The sequence below is a fragment of the Coregonus lavaretus genome (assembly GCF_964263955.1).
Source record: "Coregonus lavaretus genome assembly, chromosome: 17".
NCBI classification, from domain to species: Eukaryota; Metazoa; Chordata; class Actinopteri; order Salmoniformes; family Salmonidae; genus Coregonus; species Coregonus lavaretus.
The window spans coordinates 30,268,342-30,288,245 of NC_140004.1; the positions used below are offsets into that span (position 1 = coordinate 30,268,342).

General features: G+C 44.6%; 1 protein-coding gene and 1 pseudogene across 3 annotated transcripts; one reads left to right on the plus strand and one right to left on the minus strand.

The window, feature by feature from the left end:
- The first annotated feature begins 265 nt into the window (after positions 1-265).
- LOC311144784 (ankyrin repeat and LEM domain-containing protein 2-like) lies at positions 266-13,717 on the plus strand. Of its 2 annotated transcripts, none has more exons than XM_084180905.1 (13): positions 266-322; positions 4,577-5,115; positions 5,596-5,796; positions 5,995-6,188; positions 6,657-6,845; positions 7,129-7,251; positions 7,595-7,658; positions 7,747-7,928; positions 9,663-9,769; positions 9,901-10,091; positions 10,292-11,249; positions 11,727-11,858; positions 12,019-13,717. In XM_084180905.1, the coding sequence occupies exons 2-13, from the start codon at positions 4,593-4,595 to the stop codon at positions 12,236-12,238; spliced, it is 3,084 nt and encodes a 1,027-aa protein (XP_084037031.1). In that variant the 5' UTR covers positions 266-322; positions 4,577-4,592; the 3' UTR covers positions 12,239-13,717. The 2 variants fall into 2 exon arrangements, with proteins under 2 accessions (XP_084037031.1, XP_084037030.1); XM_084180904.1 differs by lacking the exon at positions 266-322 and adding an exon at positions 961-1,097.
- A 2,242-nt stretch (positions 13,718-15,959) lies between these two features.
- Positions 15,960-19,856, minus strand: LOC311144341 (serine/threonine-protein phosphatase PGAM5, mitochondrial-like; annotated as a pseudogene). Its single transcript has 6 exons — positions 19,645-19,856; positions 19,262-19,437; positions 18,954-19,064; positions 17,600-17,688; positions 16,338-16,471; positions 15,960-16,110 (listed from the first exon to the last, which is right to left on the minus strand). The product of its transcript is annotated as a serine/threonine-protein phosphatase PGAM5, mitochondrial-like (transcript).
- Between the last annotated feature and the right edge of the window lie 48 nt (positions 19,857-19,904).

Sequence of the window (19,904 nt, forward strand, 5' to 3'; positions counted from 1 at the left end):
TTCATTCACTAACATTTGATAGGTAGGCTGTAGGATTTATGATTGATGAATCAAGTAGTCAATCAATTGATCCCATGCTTCATCCAGTTTTCGAAACTGTCTTTTCCATAGATGTCTTTTATATTTGGAGGTACATATCCAATTGTTTCTAGGATTTATATTATGCTAGGTTGTTTCCCAGACTGTCTGGCAACTATGGTTTGCAGTCAGACTGTTCACAGTACAGTCTTAATTTCGATCAGGCATTATGTTAGTCAAAACCTGGGTCCTTTCTCAACAGATTTTGAAAGCGTCGCGGTGAGGGCAGGTGGAGAGCAAGGAGGTGTGCATGCTAACGTTGATTATGTTATCATATGAAATACTGCGGAATAAGTTACATTTCCAAGTCCAAACGTACCAGTCGTTGCATTAACAGAATATATTAATGCGTTATCCAACTTGTTTACTAAATGTAGCACAGCAAACTGTTGTTGGTTGTATGGCTAGCTAACGTTAGCTAGCTGGTTCCTTCGTCACGCACTTGTCATAACTACACGGCTAGCTAATTTAGGTAGCTAGTTGGTGTTTTTTTTCTTAAGTATTAAAATGATTTTATGTTGGTGAGGGTATACTTTTCTCAGCATATCCAAAAATAACTATCTACCTACGTTATATGGAAAGTGGGTAGCTTGCTAGCGTCTAGGCTAAACTTCCGGTGTAACTAGCCAGCGAGCCAGAATACTAATTTAGCCAGCTAGCTAATGACGTGAGATTAATCAATCTTGTTTGCCTTGAACCCAGTTAGCGCACGGCTTTTACATATAGGTGTCCAATGTCACTTTATTATTGCCTTTCAAGGTGCATTGCTTGCACAGTGAACTGTTTCTAGCGACACCATTACTAGCTTGGTTTGAACTGTTAGCTAACGAACTAACATAGCATCTCTCAGCTGAGAGCATGAACCCTCCCTTAGAAGTGAGCATGCGCACAATGTCTTGTAAACAATGAGACGATTCCAGACCTTGACTTGAGCATTGTGTCTGTTTCAACAGTTTATCTTTGCTGAATATGAAAATATATTTCAGATCATGAACGATAAGCAGTTAAGATGATGTCTGGTGAGTAGGTAGATACGACATTTGTCATCAAATCTGTGTTGAGATAGCTTGTATCGATAGCATCACCATGAAGACATGAGATATCAGATTGTTAATGCATGAAAATAGATATTAGGAATGGCACTTGGGCGTGAGCATGACTGAGATTGCATCGACGGAGATTGTAAATATTCCCTGATTTCTCTGAAATCGAGGACGTTTAAAAACATCGAAAGCAAAAGGCTTTTAACGTGCTTTATTCCGTCCAAATCTAGAATATGATCGGAGCTTTTTTTGTGTGCGAAGCTTTCGAATCGCCCCTTCCTTTCATGGCTTGCATGTTTTGTGAACCTGCAAAAAAAAACAAGCGGTACGTAGACTTGCGTTACTTCACTATTTGATCTAGAAAGGATGACGTGGAGTTTATTTCGGGGTTTTATCATATACAGAGTCAGGCTATGCTTTAAAACATTCATTTGACGGCAGAGACCTACTTATGGTCTGTCTTGAGGATCATGGGGAATAAGGTACACTTGTCAATTAGCTCAAAAGGCAGGGCTCCAGACTAACATTGAACTTTTTCAGTTGGTGGTACCAGCGACACAAAATAGAAAAAATTTGAGTCATTTTATAAAGTCATTCACAATGCTTTATTAAGAAGTGTAATAGACTACTGAGATGATGTATGAATGAAAAAAACAAAACATGTATGCACTAACTTTAAGTCGCTCTGGATAAGAGCCTCTGCTAAATTACTAAAATGTAAATGATATTAGCCTCCTGTAGCTCAGTTGGTGCATGGCACTTGCAACGCCAGGGTTGTGGGTTCGATTCCCACCGGGGGCCAGTATGAAAAAATGTATGCACTCACTAAAACTGTAAGTCGCTCTGGATAAGAGCATCTGCTAAATGACTAAAATATAAATGTACAAATATTCAATAAATAAGTTGTTACATCTATCATGTCCAAGCAGGAATGCATGATTCAAAATATCTTGACATGCAACTTAATCCAGTGATTATGAATTTTGTGTTAATGAAAGTAGGGTCCAGAATTAGTAGATTTTTTTTGCCTTAATCTTTTTGTGCACTAATTTGGTACACTGCTCAAAAAAATAAAGGGTACACTTAAACAACACATCCAAGATCTGAATGAATGAAATAATCTTATTAAATACTTTTTTCTTTACATAGTTGAATGTGCTGACAACAAAATCACACAAAAATTATCAATGGAAATCAAATTTATCAACCCATGGAGGTCTGGATTTGGAGTCACCCTCAAAATTAAAGTGGAAAACCACACTACAGGCTGATCCAACTTTGATGTAATGTCCTTAAAACAAGTCAAAATGAGGCTCAGTAGTGTGTGTGGCCTCCACATGCCTGTATGACCTGCCTACAACGCCTGGGCATGCTCCTGATGAGGTGGCGGATGGTCTCCTGAGGGATCTCCTCCCAGACCTGGACTAAAGCATCCGCCAACTCCTGGACAGTCTGTGGTGCAACGTGGCGTTGGTGGATGGAGCGAGACATGATGCCCCAGATGTGCTCAATTGGATTCAGGTCTGGGGAACGGGCGGGCCAGTCCATAGCATCAATGCCTTCCTCTTGCAGGAACTGCTGACACACTCCAGCCACATGAGGTCTAGCATTGTCTTGCATTAGGAGGAACCCAGGGCCAACCGCACCAGCATATGGTCTCACAAGGGGTCTGAGGATCTCATCTCGGTACCTAATGGCAGTCAGGCTACCTCTGGCGAGCACATGGAGGGCTGTGCGGCCCCCCAAAGAAATGCCACCCCACACCATGACTGACCCACCGTCAAACCGGTCATGCTGGAGGATGTTGCAGGCAGCAGAACGTTCTCCACGGCGTCTCCAGACTCTGTCACATGTGCTCAGTGTGAACCTGCTTTCATCTGTGAAGAGCACAGGGCGCCAGTGGCGAATTTGCCAATCTTGGTGTTCTCTGGCAAATGCCAAACGTCCTGCACGGTGTTGGGCTGTAAGCACAACCCCCACCTGTGGACGTCGGGCCCTCATACCACCCTCATTGAGTCTGTTTCTGACAGGTTTGAGCAGACACATGCACATTTGTGGCCTGCTGGAGGTCATTTTGCAGGACTCTGGCAGTGCTCCTCCTGCTCCTCCTTGCACAAAGGCGGAGGTAGCGGTCCTGCTGCTGGGTTGTTGCCCTCCTACGGCCTCCTCCACGTCTCCTGATGTACTGGCCTGTCTCCTGGTAGCGCCTCCATGCTCTGGACACTACGCTGACAGACACAGCAAACCTTCTTGCCACAGCTCGCATTGATGTGCCATCCTGGATGAGCTGCACTACCTGAGCCACTTGTGTGGGTTGTAGACTCCGTCTCATGCTACCACTAGAGTGAAAGCACCGCCAGCATTCAAAAGTGACCAAAACATCAGCCAGGAAGCATAGGAACTGAGAAGTGGTCTGTGGTCACCACCTGCAAAACCAGTCCTTTATTGGGGGTGTCTTGCTAATTGCCTATAATTTCCACCTGTTGTCTATTCCATTTGCACAACAGCATGTGAAATGTATTGTCAATCAGTGTTGCTTCCTAAGTGGACAGTTTGATTTCACAGAAGTGTGATTGACTTGGAGTTACATTGTGTTGTTTAAGTGTTCCCTTTATTTTTTTGAGCAGTGTATATAGGCCTCATTCAATTGGTTATAATTCATCACCTGAGGAAGTGGAAACTCAAAACACATTAGCTAGATAGCTAACTCTAAATATAACACCTACTGCAAGTAGCCATGGAAACAGTAAATGTAATGTCAAACACTTTTTTGCAATAAGGCCTAGTGTACTCGCCATGGCCGATGCGAAATTTCGCAAGCTCAGTATTTCAAAGCTATATCAGATATCTTGATTGTAAAACAGTGTGCTTTGAGCTCAATAGTGATAGTTGAGAACTATTATACCTTCAGAAAGCAGAGACCATCCTCTCTTTAATATGGACAACTAGTTGCCTCCAAAGTAGTTTTTCCCCCCCACAATTGCATTTTTAAATGTTATACAATCACGAGGGGCACACGAGTGGGGAGAGAGTGTGAGAGGCTCGCGCATTACAGCAGCCGGTCCCAGAGAAACAGGCAGGAACAGCGGCAGGGCAGACACTTTTATTACAGGAATCATGAGAGTAATGCACTTTACTGTTGGAACAAATTAATGGTTTTATCCGCCCAAAAAATAGGACGTTTTGATTGAGGTGACCAGGTACCTCAATCAAAATTTTAAAAAATTACTCGCACACCGAAGTCAAATGGTTGCACTCTGGAGCCCTGAAAGGGGTGTCTGTTTCATTCTTCTTCCTAAATACAGTCAAAAATCTATTTCCTAGCCATGCAAGCATTAAGAAGTAGCATTAGGCACATTAACCATTGTTATATTGTATTATACTGTCACTATCATTACACAGCAGTTTGTATCTGAATGTGATATCATATGATGTGTTCCCCTCTGACTGCGCAGGTAGCCTAGCTGAAGCATGGAGGTGGTTCTGAGCAGGCTGAGAGGGCTGAGTTCAGACGAGCTGCGAGAGGAGTTCACCAGGGCCGACCTCAAGTGCGGCCCAATCACGGCCACCACCCGTGCCATCTTCGAGAGGAAGTTGGCCCGCGTCCTGGTGGGAGCCGAGGGCAGCAGCAGCGCCACAGAGACGGACAGCAGCAGTAATGCCACCACTGCAGGCCCAGCCACAAGCAGCAGTGCAGTGGCCGCCAGCGCTGCAGAGCAGGCCAAACCATTGCCATCATGTGCCACATCAGCACCCACTGGCACTGACTCTCCTAAGGCTGTCAGTGATGAGGTGGACTTTGGTTACGGAATGGGGCTCAATCCCCCAGAGGAAGAGGAACTTGGCCTGACAGTGAAGTCAAGGACCCCTTGTAATATCAGTAGGGAAGACACTGGATCTCAGTCTACAGCAGAGTCTCCTTCAAAGATGGCACAAGTGTCACCAATGTTCTATGGAGTGTGTCCGTTGTGGGAGGATGTCTTGGCTAGAAATGGTAAGAAACTGTTATTTCACCTGGGCTGATGTAAACTATCCCTGCAATTTACACTTTGGGCTGTTAATCAGTCAAAAGTGTATTTGTCATTATATATTTTCACATACAGAAATGCAAAGGCAGAGAACTGTTGGCTGGATAGCTATTGGGTTGCACAGAGTGCAGTGCTCATCTTCTGTATGTTGACCATGCTGTCACACCACGCTAAGGTCCAATTCAAACATTTTATGGTGCTTCTCTATGACATGATGCTGTTCAGTGGTTGAGATCCATAGCACCTGTCACCTTATGGCTTTCTGCATTAGCATGGCCACAAAAACATTTGGAGTAAGAATTTGAACTGCTTTGCTTGTAATGTCGGCAAAATAACTGACCAATAAAATCCAGTTTACATTCTGGAATGTTTCTATTTGTAGGTAGATATAAAGAGCTATCTATTGCCTATCTAAACATACCTTTTTAATGTTTATTTTTTCTCAGTTCCAGAGAGGGCCCACGTGTATGGCGATAAGAAGGAGGCTCTTCAGGCTGTTAAGATGATGAAAGGAGCTCGCTTTAAAGCCTTCTCCAATCGAGACGATGCTGAGAAATTTGCCAAGGGAATCTGTGACTACTACCCCTCTCCCAGTAAATCCACCCCCTGTGTCTCCCCTGTCAAACCAGGCCTGGTCTTCTGCAAGGGTGAGTGCTGGGCTGAGATTGACAATTATTCTCTCCTTACAAAAAATACATTAGCTTGAAAAATATGCAAAGTCAGTGCTTTTCAAGGGTGTTTGGATGGCATTTCATTTCTTGGACTCGTCCAAATTTGAAACGAGTAAGCTGTTTATCACATATTCTGCTGACCTCTGTTTTAATCTGTCTTGTCTGTGGCACTAGACAACGTCCCTGTCATGGAGGTAGACACCATCAACAGGGAGAGGGCCAACAGCTTCAAGAGCCCTCGCTGCCAGGACCTGACAGCCAAGCTGAGGAAGGCTGTGGAGAAGGGGGATGAGGTGGCCTTCAGTGAGCTGGTCTGGAGCAACCCACGCTATCTCATCGGCTCTGGAGACAACCCCACTGTTGTGCAGGTGAGTCAGGGAGCAGATGATGATAATAATAATATGCCAATTAGCAGACGCTTTTATCCAAAGCGACTTACAGTCATGTGTGCATACATTTTTACGTATGGGTAGTCCCGGGGATCGAACCCACTACCCTGGCGTTACAAGCGCCATGCTCTACCAATTGAGCTACAGAGGACCATGATTACAGTGAAGTATCACAAAAATAGGTAGTCAACAACATAGACAGATATGATTCCTCCAGATATGACTCAGTCATTTTGTTGACCATGTTGTAACAGAACTGATCTATTACTCTGACAATTTAAGTATCAACCCTATTAGTTTTCCATTTTCCAACTGAATGAATGAATGTTTCTAACCACAGCCCAGTCTCAAGCCAGGCCCCTGTAGGAAATGGCTGTGACAAACCAGATGTGACCCAACACTGACCTGCACTAATTTCCTTCATCAATGTCCGCTGTGTGTTCCTAGGAGGGATGCCGGTACAACGTGATGCACGTGGCAGCAAAGGAGAACCAGCCGGGTGTCGCCCAGCTCCTGCTGGACACTCTAGAGAATCCTGACTTCATGAGGCTCATGTACCCTGATGACCTGGAGGCCATGCTGCAGAAACGCATCCGATACATCATAGACCTTTACGTCAATACTCCAGACAAAGCTGTGAGTCCCCTTGTCTCACCCTTTCTCCATATGTACCTGCTGATATATTTAATTGTAGGTTTAACACTGAAGAAGGCTTCTAGCCGAAACATTTGTGCAGACAAGGCTTTTAGCCGATTCCCCTGTGCAGACAAAATAATTTTAAGAAACTGAAAAATGAAGCTACTTTTTGAGTGCAGACCTACAGTGTTTTTTAAGTTGAACTGTAAGCGACTTGTGTGTTCTGGATTGACTTGCCTCTGTTCATAGTGTATATGTGTAACTCTGGTTGTGTCTGTCCCAGGGCTTTGAGACACCACTCCACTTTGCCTGTAAGTTTGGTTGTCCAGATGTGGTGAATGTCCTGTGTTCACATCCTGATACGGATAAAAACTGCAAGAACAAGTATGACCAGAAGCCATCTGATGTGAGTTGCTCCAGATATACACTACTGGTCAAAAGTTTTAGAACACCTCTTATTCCAACAGTGTGCAAAGCTGTCATCAAGGCAAAGGGTGGCTATTTGAAGAATCTCAAATATAAAATATATTTTGATTTGTTAAACACTTTTTGGGTTATTATATGATTCCATATGTGTTATTTCATAGTTTTGATGTCTTCACTATTATTCTACAATGTAGAAAATAGTACAAATAAAGAAAAACCCTTGAAAGAGTAGGTGTTTTAAAACTTTTGACCAGTAGTGTATACATTTTTTAAAGCTAGCTACCGACTGCTCAGTGATCCACATTACTTTGGTTTCCTGACAGGTTATTTGTGAAAGGAAAAACAAAACCCAAGAGGTGAAACAGAAGATATGTGACTATTTGGAAGGTAAGTGCACTTCCTCTCAACCACAGGACTTGTGTTTTTGTTATCTTCCCTGTTTACCCCAAAGCACCTTCTCTTCTGTCACCCACAGATCGCTGTTATATACCCTTACTGAGGGCCACTGACAACTCTTCCCAGCCTGTCATTGGTGCTCCCTGGTCACCTGAGCCATCAGAAACTCTTCATAATTCGCTGGCTCCCAGGCTCACACGAAGTCCCATGGATCCAGTGATGTCAGTTAGGGCATTCGTTGGCCCACTCAGCCCATCTAAGGTAATTGTCACATTATGTCCTCTTTCAACTCGCACTCTTCTTTTCACCCATTTTCACACTTTATTTCTATATTTTTTTAACTCATTATATTTTCATGTGGGAAGCTGTTGTAGAAACACAGGATGTACAGTGCCTTCGGAAAGTATTTAGACCCCTTCACTTTTTCCAAATGTTGTTATTTTACAGCCTTATTCTAAAATGGATTAAAAATAAGAAATCCTCATCCATCTACACACAATATCCCATAAAGACAAAACGAAAACAGATTTTTAGAAATGTTTGCAAATGTATTAAAAATACAAAACAGAAATACCTTATTTACATAAGTATTCAGACCCTTTGCTATGAGACTCGAAATTGAGCTCAGGTGCATCCTGTTTCCATTGATCATCCTTGAGATGTTTCTACAACTTGATTGGAGCACCTGTGGTACATTTAATTGATTGGACATGATTTGGAAAGGCACACACCTGTCTATATAAGGTCCCACAGTTGACAGTGCATGTCACAGCAAAAACCAAGCCGTGAGGTAGAAGGAATTGTCCGTAGAGCTCCGAGACAGGATTGTGTCGAGGCACAGATCTGGGGAAGGGTACCAAAACATTTCTGCAGCATTAAACGTCCCCAAGAACACAGTGGCCTCCATCATTCTTAAATGGAAGAAGTTTGAAACCACCTAGATTCTTCCTAGAGCTGGCCGCCTGGTCAAACTGAGCAATCGGGAGAAGGGCCTTGGTCAGGGAGGTGACCAAGAACCCGATGGTCACTCTGACAGAGCTCTAGAGTTCCTCTGTGGAGATGGAAGAAACGTCCAGAAGGACAACCATCTCTGCAGCACTCCACCAATCAGACCTTTATTGTAGAGTGGCCAGACAGAAGCCACTCCTCAGTAAAAGGCACATGACAGCCCGCTTGGAGTGTGCCAAAAGGCACCTAAAGGACTCAGACCATGAGAAACAAGATTCTCTGGTCTGATGAAACCAAGATTGAACTCTTTGGCCTGAATGCCAAGTGTCATGTCTGGAGGAAACCTGGTACCATCCCTATTGTGAAGCATGGTGGTGGCAGCATCATGCTGTGGGGATGTTTTTCAGCGGCAGGGTCTGGGAGACTAGTCAGGATCGAGGGAAAGATGAACGGAACAAAGTACAGAGAGATCCTTGATGAAAACCTGCTCCAGATCGCTCAGGACCTCAGACTGGGGCGAAGGTTCACCTTCCAACAGGACAACGACCCTAAGCACACAGCCAAGACAACGGAGGAGTCGCTTCGGGACAAGTCTTTGAATGTCCTTGAGTGGCCCAGCCAGAGCCCGGACTTGAACCCAATCTAACATCTCTGGAGAGACCTGAAAATAGCTGTGCAGCGACGCTCCCCATCCAACCTGACAGAGCTTGAGAGGATCTGCAGAGAAGAATGGAGAAACTCCCCAAATACAAGTGTGCCAAGCTTGTAGCGTCATACCCAAGAAGACTCAATTCTGTAATCGCTGCCAAAGGTGCTTCAACAAAGTACTGAGTAAAGGGTCTGAATACTTATGTAAATCTAATATTTCAGTTTTTTTATTAAATTTGTGCAAATGTCTAGAAATATTTCTTTGCTTTGTCATTATGGGGTATTGTGTGTAGATTTTTTAGAATAAGGCTGTAACGTAACAAAATGTGGAAAAGGTGAAGGGGTCTGAATACTTTCTGAATGCACTGTATGTAAGATGAATTGGTGTCCCCCTTGCAGGCAGATGAGTTCCGCCGGGTATGGAAGACCCCCCCCAGAGACAGGGCGGGGCACTTCCAGCACATCCTGAAGTCTGACCCTGACCATGGAGCAGAGAGAGTGGGCAGGTACGTCTAGAAAGCCACCAGTTCAACAACAACAGTTAAATTAAGAAGAAGGATCTAGTGTATTTTCTGCCATTCTACTTCATCCTTTACCAGCTTCTCCAACCACAATGTTATGTTCTCCTCCCTCACAGAGAACTTGCCAGAGAGCTGGGCTACCCCTGGGCTGAGTACTGGGATTTCCTGGACAGTTTTACAGACCTGTCTTCTGCAGACGGCCTCCGTAAGCTGGAGGAGTACCTCAACAAGAAGGACTTCAGTCAGCGTGCATACGAAGAGGATGGGGAGAACAAAACCAGCAACCGCTTCAGAACCTCTTCCCCAGGTAATGTTATCCCCACCAGTTGCTATTGATAAACTGTATAGTACTGGTATTGAATTCAGATGATCAAGTTTGAGAAATGAGAGCGATGATACAGCCATCAATGTCTTGAATTGATGCTCCCATACAACTTTAGATTGATCAGTAAATGCATTTTTTGTAGCTTCACATGAACATTTTCCCCTCCTCTCTGCCATTTACAGGCAAGCCCAAGAAGTTCTGCAACTCCATCTCAGTGGGGGCCTTCCTGGACGAGGGTGATGACATCAGCCTGGAGGAGATGAAGAACCGTCAGAACACGGCACTCACCAGCATTACCTCCTCAGCGTGTTCTAAGGACAGTCTTGTGGGTGCTGTGGGTGGGCTGGGCCTCCGTGAGTTCCACATCCTGCCCGATGACCTCATCGAGACGGCTGCCGAGCGAGACCTCCTGTGCTCCTCCGTGTCAGAGAGCCTCCTCTCGCCCGTCTGCAACAACGGCCTGGGCCTGTGCCACTCCATTGGGGCAGAGAGGACTCACAACGGGGATATGGTGTTCCCCCGCGCCTCCTCGTCCCCCTCCTGCCTGCTGTCGCCCATCTCCAACCTGATGGTGGAGTTTGAAAGGATGTCCCTGCAGGATGGAAGGATGTCCCTGCAGGATGGGGTGGACAGCACCACCAGAGACAGGGAGAGGAGGAGGAGCGGGGGACACAGGCACGGTGGGCACAGGGAAGGACTCTCTCGGGACGACCTGGCATCCGGGGTGGGCCGTCTCACACTGGGGGGTGACACCAATGAGGACTCATTGTTTGAGAGGGGCTGTAGCTCGGAGTCCGGGGACAGGGAGGGGGGCATGTGGAGGGGGACCTGCGTGAGGGGGGAGGTGGAGGGAGCGGTGGTGCTAGGGGTGGAGGACAGGGCCAGTGGTGGAAGCGGCAGCTCGGAGGAGTATTTGGTGGCTGAGGAGAGCTTGGAGGCTCTGGGCCCGAGGACTAGGGTGCTGGGGCCAGGGACCGTGTCAGGGCGCACACTCTGCGCCAGATCTAAGTCGTGGGATCACGGGGGGAGGGATCTGAGCAGCTCAGGATCATCCAGCTCCTATAAGTCCCTGGACAACTCCAAAGAGTTCCTAGCACGGACCCCACCTCGCATCAGAAGAAGAAGACTTTTCATTGAAGGGTGAGTGATGAGAATTAGGGTGATTGTTCTGAGGTTTTTAATTAAGCAATAAGGCCTGAGGGGGTGTGGTATATGACCAATATACCACGGCTAAGGGCTGTTCTTATGCACTACGCAACGCGGAGTGCTAGGACACAGCCCTTAGGACACAGCCCCGAGGTGCCTTATTGCTATTATAAACTGGTTACCAATGTGTAATTAGAGCAGTAAAAATACATGTTTTGTCATACCCATGGTATACGGTCTGATATACCACGGCTTTCAGCCAATCAGCATTCAGGGCTCAAACCACCCAGTTTATAATTAAGGATAATGTACTAGAGCTGACTGCAGAGGCGAGCTGTTATGTATTTGGTGGGGGAAATAATGATGCACAGTGGGATGACTTCCTGCTTACAGACATCAGCAAGCAACAGCAGAATTCAAATCTGCCAGCATGTTCAACATACCTCTCTTGTTTTGTCTTTGGTGTTTCAGGGATTCACCAACCAAGTTGGACAGAGAGGTCCTGTCGGCAATAGAAGCCACAGACCTCGACCCCTCGAAGTTCCCCAGCATTCAGAAATGGAAAAGCACAATGCAGACATACACCTCATCAGACATGCAAAGGTATGCATGTCTCCATGCATATGAACAGTTGTCACTGCCTGCGAGTTGCCTTGTAAATATGGAAACACATTGACGAGTGCTTAAAATTTCAGTTGCTATCGTATGAAAACAACCAAATATATGCAGACTGATGGTGGTATTGTTTCTGTTTGTCTTTCAGCTGGCCCAGCCCTGCAGTGGTAAAAAGCAGACCCAGGGTACATCAGGTCTCTCGCCTCACACACGGCTCTCCTGTCAGCAGCCTGGTGTCCCCTGCCGGTGGCCGCTTCAGTCCCGCCCGGCACACAGGCGCTCCAGACTTCACCAGCCCCAACCGCTACAGCCCTGCACATGCCAGCTACATCCAGCGCATCCGCCTCAGGCACTTCAACGACCCCTAGCCAACTCCCAAGCCCTGACCGACCCTAACCCCCCCGGCCAGAAACAATAGGCTACAGCCCTGCCACCATGGTGGTTAAATATGCCAGAGCTCAAAACCATGTACCTAACAAAATATGCACAAGTGTCTTGAAGATTTGTATTAATGATGTATGGTACTACTTCTATATATTGCATACATACAAGATTCTCAGTATGTCAGGTCGTGATGTACACTCAGACAAAAAAAAAGTCAAAAAAGAAACAGGTTTCCTTCAGTCTGTACTTCGTACTGTATGAGTGTTGAATTGACAATTAATATTATTCATAGTAAGTGTGACACACCTGTATCATAGCTCAGTCGACTTTTTGAATAACCAGTAATACAGCTGCACTCCCCAAAACATTGAGTAGATGTTCGTTAAACTTCAGAATAGAATTCTCGGTAGGATTCACTAACTGAAAATAGATGTTTTTAAAAAGTAAAAAGAAATGTCAATATTGTGAATAATTATTTTTGGAATGTCAGTCAGTAGCACAAAACCAACTTTTTATGTGTGTATTAAACCAACTGCCAGTTATTTTGTTTCTTCTAAGTTCAGGAATTGCCTTAATTTTCTGAAACGATGGACCAGTCAGTTAGCCACAACCTGTCCAGTTTGGTCAAAGTTGATGCATCCTGACAACAGCATAGCAACCACCATCCTACTGCAGCTCACCCAACAAATGGCTGCAAAGCAAACATGGGGGAAATGATAGTGCACTGAGTTCTTCCATGTTTTTATTTTGTTATTTAATTAATAAATAGAGATGTTTTCATTTTCCAGGTACCATTGTTTTTGTGCATCATGTAATTTCTGTATTGTCTTCACACTTAGCTTCTCTTTTAACGACTGTCGGCCTCACACAATAGCTGAAAGGTCAACCTATTGAACTGTTCTTGGCTTTTCTAAAGGTGTCTGAGAGTAATGCCAAGCTATACATGAGGTTACTGCAGAGTGCAACAAAGACATTTTTACTCATGTGTAATCAATGGCTGACAATGTGAATGTGCAAGAACCTGACATAGCTAAACTCTATGAAGATAGCTATCACCGTTAAAATAAGGTCAATTTACAAACTGCTGTAAAAATAATGGTCTGCCAGCCAGCAAAGCTGAATATTGAAATCAACAGCTGTCAATCCAAATTGAATAGGAATCACCCTTACTATATAGATTGTCACTCTTAGTATGAGAGATGTGAGTAATATTGAATGTGAATAAAAAATCTTGATTAGAGGCACAAACTATTTCATGGAGAGGATTGTATTGTCGTTCTCATGCTCACAGGTGACACAGATTTCGTTTTGGTACTTTGGTACATACTTTTTGTGCTTTGGCATTCTGTGCTTTAAAAAAAGGATTAAAACTTAAAATTTCATAGTGAATTTTCTCCTCTTCTGTATGCCCAGATCCTAATTTGCTTTCGACTAATCAATAAAACAGTTTCCTCATCTTTGAATTGTTGTCCTTTGAGCACTTTCTAATACTGCCTGAAATGGCGGTAGCACCCTTATTCTCTCTACTACTGTATATTAGTGCCTTTAGTGTGCCACTTCATAAACTTTTCAAATTACTAACAAATATTAAATTGTAATTTGATCCCTTCAAGCTTTGTAGTGCCAACACTAAGGTGCATCAGATTCGCTGTGAGAGACAATATCATTGCTTTTGTCCCAGCTTGAGCTAACGCTAACCCTATTTTTGGTGTACTACTGAGGAACACAAAACATTTACATGACCATGTCTCCTTTATTGCATGTTTCTACTGAACACAACACAACTGTATCTAAACCTCCTTAGAGGAAGCCTTGATCCAAATACAAAAGGACTGAGCATGATAAGCATTTACAGCATTACAGTAAATAAGCCATACAGATTTAGAACAACGATTTTGGTTTAAAAATCCTTCTGTCACTTTGTCTTTGAAACTCGCATACTGTTTACATTCATAATGAGTGTTGAGTGGGCCCTGGCAGTCATCATCACATCAGCTTTTGGAGTTAAGAAGGGCGTGGTTACAGCAACAGTTCATTGAGAAACCTGCTTCAATACAAAATCCCCTTCAGTTTAATACAAAATCAAGACAGGAAGGGCACAACATATTCTGTATGTTGAGCAATTTTTTACATTCAGTGTGTCAAGGGAAATATAGTATTCTTTCTAACAAAGATATCTACATATATTTCAGGATGTTGTGTATCCCTGGACATTTTTGAAAACATAGCTTGTCCAGAAAGTGGTCTCTTGGCACAACCTCCCCCAGGTACGGGGTAAGTTGAGTATAGGGACAGGGTAAGTTGAGCCGCCTTGGGGTAAGTGGGTAGTGGTACTGGTAGGTCAAAGTTGAATTCATGGAATGGGGGTTGTGGTATATTGAATATCTGAAATGTATGCCTACATTCAGATATAGATCTCGCTGTTCAATATCACTTACCCTTCCATTTCTTGACCAGTTATCTGGGACAGGGATGTTTCGCTGTGCCAAGTTCTCTAAATTTGAGGCTACTAAGCCCATGAAACTGGTCCGCGAGATTCTTGATATGTTTAGCAAGCTCATACTCCATGTCATCAGATAAGACCTTGTGTGCCTCCGCCACAGCCTCTCTTTCAAACAGGTACATGTTTGTTTCTTTTTTTTTGTCAATGTACCTCTTCAGTGTCATTCAGTCTATTTTTTCATTCCTTGGCTGCTCTGTCAAGAACCTCAAGGGGGGGCTAGATCCCTTCTTGCTTAACGTTTGTATACACAGACATGATGAGGTCTGCTCTGTAACAATACAAATTCACTATATTGAGTTCATATGCATGACACATTGCAAAAAGTATATGCATATCATGCATAAAACGGACAAAATGCAATCATAATTTGTATGAGTCATGGTGGTATTGGCTCAACTTACCGCAAGGCAAACATGTTGACTATATTAGCCCACACAGCTACAAGGATGCACTTTCATGCTAAGTTTAGGACCTCATATTGTAGCTTATAGAGACCCCCAACTGCTGTATAAAACTATCTTAAAACGATCTACTTAGGTTTAGATACAAGCATCAGCTGGCCTAGCGGTTAGAGCGTTGGGTCAGTGACTGAAATCCAATACCAGAGCCGACAAGGTAAAAAGATCTGCTGATGTGCCCTTGAGCAAGGCACTGAACCCTAATTGCTTCACGGTCGTCGTTGATCATGGCAGACCCTGGCTGTGACCCCACTCTCTGAGTGTGTCTCAGGGGGAGGTGAGATACGCAAAAAAACATTTCCAAATCATGTGTATTAATACACACTTGTAGTTGTGTGAAATAGGACAAATATAAGTACCCTCCAAATTATCATGAAACCTATAACACAAATTCATTTGACTTTGTGAAAATCCATTTTTGGGCCCTAACTTGCTTACCATATGGTTTCTTCCTTCACAGACTTCATGAAATGATGCCCTCTTCCTAAATATTTGGTCACATGATTAATTTTGTGTATGGTTTCCTTGAAACAAGGGGTGGCTCAACTTACCCCACTCTCCCCTAGTTGGCAAACGATGGCAGGGTAGTTGATCACAACAAAACACCACAGCATATCTCATAAATAACACAAAAAGTAACTTTCAAGACACTTAAGCAGAAATCAAGAGCCATTCAGATCACCCTGCGACCAACATCTGAACCTCTCAGAGAGAGAACGAGTGAATACTGTAGGTGGAACGTGGTCAGGTCCGTGTGAGTCTGTCCGGGGGCATGAACCCTGAGTCTCCCAGTGTCCTCAGTGCCACCCTGCCGCTGGGGCGCACAGTGAGCCAGGTGATGGTGCCGTTGTTCAGCCCAATCCTCTGCCAGCCCTCCGGGGGAAATTGCAGGGCCCTGAGACACAGAGAGAAAGAGAGAGAGTCTGTTATAGCAACCGATACACCCTGGTCTAACAAATATACACATCTGTCATGGGATGTTGGCAAGCACATCATTATAGTCACGAAATGCAAAAGATATAAGACAGTGGAATTGCTACACAAAGTCATCATGATGATTAGCATTGTCTTGTTGAATGAGGCTTTGCTCCAGCTTCAGCCTGCCTGGGGAGACCAACACACCTGCACACAAAATAGCAGATGACATTGGCATGACAGACGATGATCTCATAGCTGTCCTCCTTCTGCTTGGGGTCAGAGCGGTGGATGTAGCGGCGGAAGGCAGCCTCGATCCGGGCTCCATCCTCGCGGTACTGCTGTAGAGCGGTAGAGAGGTCCACAGTGGTCGTGTAAGACGAGGGTTTGAGCTGACCTCTGACCTCTCATTGGATTGCATTGAATTATGTATTCTCATTGCATTGAATGATGCATACAAGCAGACAGCTGTAACTATACTGAACAAAAATATAAACGCTGAACAAAAATATAAATGCAACATGTAAAGTGTTGGTCCCATTTTTCATGAGCTGAAATAAAAGATCCCAGAAATCTTCCATAAGCACAAAAAGCTTCATCTCAAATGTTGTGCACAAATTTGTTTACATCCCTGTTAGTGAGTACTTCTCCTTTGCCAAGATAATTCATCCACCTGACAGGTGTGGCATATAATAATAAATAATATGCCATTTAGCAGACGCTTTTATCCAAAGCGACTTACAGTCATGCATGCATAAATTTTTTTGTGTATGGGTGGTCCCGGGGCTCGAACCCACTATCAAGAAGCTGATTAAACAGCATGATCAATTCACAGGTGCACCTTGTACTGGGGACAAAAGGCCACTAAAATGTGCAGTTTTGTCACACAACACAATGCCACAGATGTCTCAAGTTTTGAGGGAGCGTGTAATTAGCATGCTGACTGCAAGAATGTCCAATAGAGCTGTTGCCACAGAATTGAAGGTTCATTACTCTACCATAAGCCACCTCCATCATCATTTTAGAGAATTTAGCAGCCTCACAACCGCAGACCATGTGTAACCACGCCAGCCCAGAATCCCCACATCCAGTTTCTTCACCTGCGGGATCATCTGAGGAGGGGTGGAGCTGAGGAGTATTTCTGTCTGTAATAAAGCCCCTTTGTGTAATGAAAAACTAATTCTGATTGGCTGGGCCTGGCTCCCCAGTGGGTGGGCCTATGCCCTCCTAGGCCCACCCATGGCTGCGCCCCTGCCTAGTCACGTGAAATCAATAGATTAGGGCAAAAATGAATTTATTTCAATTTACTGATTTCCTTCTATGAACTGTAAGTCAGTACAATCTTTGAAATTGTTGCATGTTGCGTATATATTTTTGTTCAGTATAGATAACAAGTGAAAGGGACACTGAACAGGAGGTAATATGACAGACACACAGCCCGTTGAGAATCCATAATGGGCGTCTCTCACCACGGCGTTTGGCTTCCAGTGGGTGACAGGAGGCACAGGTTCGATGGGCGCCCCTTCTCTTAGCAAATCACAGCTCACCAGCTCTACCCCTAAAACAATAACATACCAGAAGATTAAAGTTAGTTAGCGGTGAGTAGTGAAATACTTATCTATCATGATTAATGAAATCATTTTGACATCTGAAAAATCAGAGATCAAAGCTTCTGAGGCTGTTATCAGATAGAGCCTTGGTATCAGGTGATGTAAATAACATGTATAACAGCAGGTGGCCAGCCCTCCTCCTGAATAGCTATTGGATCTGCTGGCTTTTGCTCCTGCTCTACACAAACACACCTGATTCAACCATATCAAATCAAATCAAATCAAATTTTATTGGTCACATGCGCCGAATACAACAGGTGCAGACATTACAGTGAAATGCTTACTTACAGCCCTTAACCAACAGTGCATTTATTTTAAACAAAAAGTAAGAATAAAACAACAACAAAAAAGTGTTGAGAAAAAAAGAGCAGAAGTAAAATAAAGTGACAGTAGGGAGGCTATATATACAGTAAAATAAAGTGACAGTAGGGAGGCTATATATACAGGGGGGTACCGTTGCATAGTCAATGTGCGGGGGCACCGGCTAGTTGAGGTAGTTGAGGTAATATGTACATGTGGGTAGAGTTAAAGTGACTATGCATAAATACTTAACAGAGTAGCAGCAGCGTAAAAAGGATGGGGTGGGGGGGCAGTGCAAATAGTCCGGGTAGCCATGATTAGCTGTTCAGGAGTCTTATGGCTTGGGGGTAGAAGCTGTTGAGAAGTCTTTTGGACCTAGACTTGGCACTCCGGTACCGCTTGCCGTGCGGTAGCAGAGAGAACAGTCTATGACTAGGGTGGCTGGAGTCTTTGACAATTTTGAGGGCCTTCCTCTGACACCGCCTGGTATAGAGGTCCTGGATGGCAGGGAGCTTTGCCCCAGTGATGTACTGGGCCGTACGCACTACCCTCTGTAGTGCCTTGCGGTCAGAGGCCAAGCAGTTGCCATACCAGGCGGTGATGCAACCAGTCAGGATGCTCTCGATGGTGCAGCTGTAGAATTTTTTGAGGATCTGAGGACCCATGCCAAATCTTTTTAGTCTCCTGAGGGGGAATATATGGTCTATGGATTCAGTTGAATCAGGAGTGTTAGATTCAGTCTGGGAAATCCTTCAGAATGGTAGCTCTCCAGAAGGAGATGTGGTCACTCCTGATGTACAGTACTGGTTAGTCTCGTGGGACAACACAAGTATGTCTCTGATTATTGTATATACTCCGGCATACGCCTCAGCTGTAAAGTCTGTCGCAAAGTCTGCCGGTCTACGGCTCTGACCTGGGAGGTATTTGCTGATGATGTTGGCCGTCTCGGTGGCCCTGACCATGATGTCATACTTTAGCCCCAGGGCAGCCAACCGCTGACCAGTAAACTCAGCCTGCTCCCGACCTGCAGAACACCAACACAGTCCCAAAAATTAGCAGACTGCACTCGTGAACCACTTTCAGCACCTCTATTGAGTGCTGCTGAATATACACTTATTATCCAATAAAACTCAACTGTTGAGCAGGAGAGTAGAGTGGAGAACTAGGTCTATGTTTCAAGCCTTTAGCAACATGAGTACACAGCAGCACAGGGTACACAACCTAAAGGGGTGAGGATTCTCTCATGGTCTCCATTGCCACTCAGGTTGTACTGGGAGTGTCTGATGAGGAGGATGTTGCGTGTGGCTTTGGGTTTGGCTTTGTCCTGCTCTGAGCTTGGGTCTTCACTGAAGATCTCCTTCTTCTTCCCATGTGTCAACAGTGCAGACAGGTCCCGCCTGGTACAGTACAAAGGGAACAAAGCAGTGATGTGTGTTGTGGTTTATTTCTCTTGATAACATGCAAAGAGAAGTCACCTGTCAGGCTGTCAACATGCTGTCGCTGGCTGCTAATATCAATCAATCACACTGACTCAGTCAGACTAAACTACTTGACCCACATGATCAGATCAGACCGCCCTTGGTGTTTTATAGTAGGAGGCATACTTATCCCAGTTGAAGTCCCAGGCATGTCCAGTAGATGCAACAGTGCGGTTCCCCGCTGGCTGTGCAGCTTGCAAAACATTGAAAAGGCTCCACTGAGCTGCTCGCGTGTGGCCGAAACAGCCCGGTTATTGAGCTGCGGCAGCCGCAACAACCAGCACTGCTGATCCGCCAGCGAACCCACACACTATTTTAATTGTCCTCCGATATGACATGTTGTGAAAACCTATCGGTTCTGTGTAGTTTGCGTTTGCTAGGTAGCG

What these genes read in the sequence shown, in the direction of transcription:
- LOC311144784 (XM_084180905.1), top strand. Translation starts at nt 4,593, where the DNA reads ATGGAGGTGGTTCTGAGCAGGCTGAGAGGGCTGAGTTCAGACGAGCTG. An exon ending in TCAATACTCCAGACAAAGCT is followed by an intron (nt 6,846 to 7,128) that starts GTGAGTCCCCTT and finishes TGTCTGTCCCAG; the next exon opens with GGCTTTGAGACACCACTCCA. An exon ending in GCCCACTCAGCCCATCTAAG is followed by an intron (nt 7,929 to 9,662) that starts GTAATTGTCACA and finishes TCCCCCTTGCAG; the next exon opens with GCAGATGAGTTCCGCCGGGT.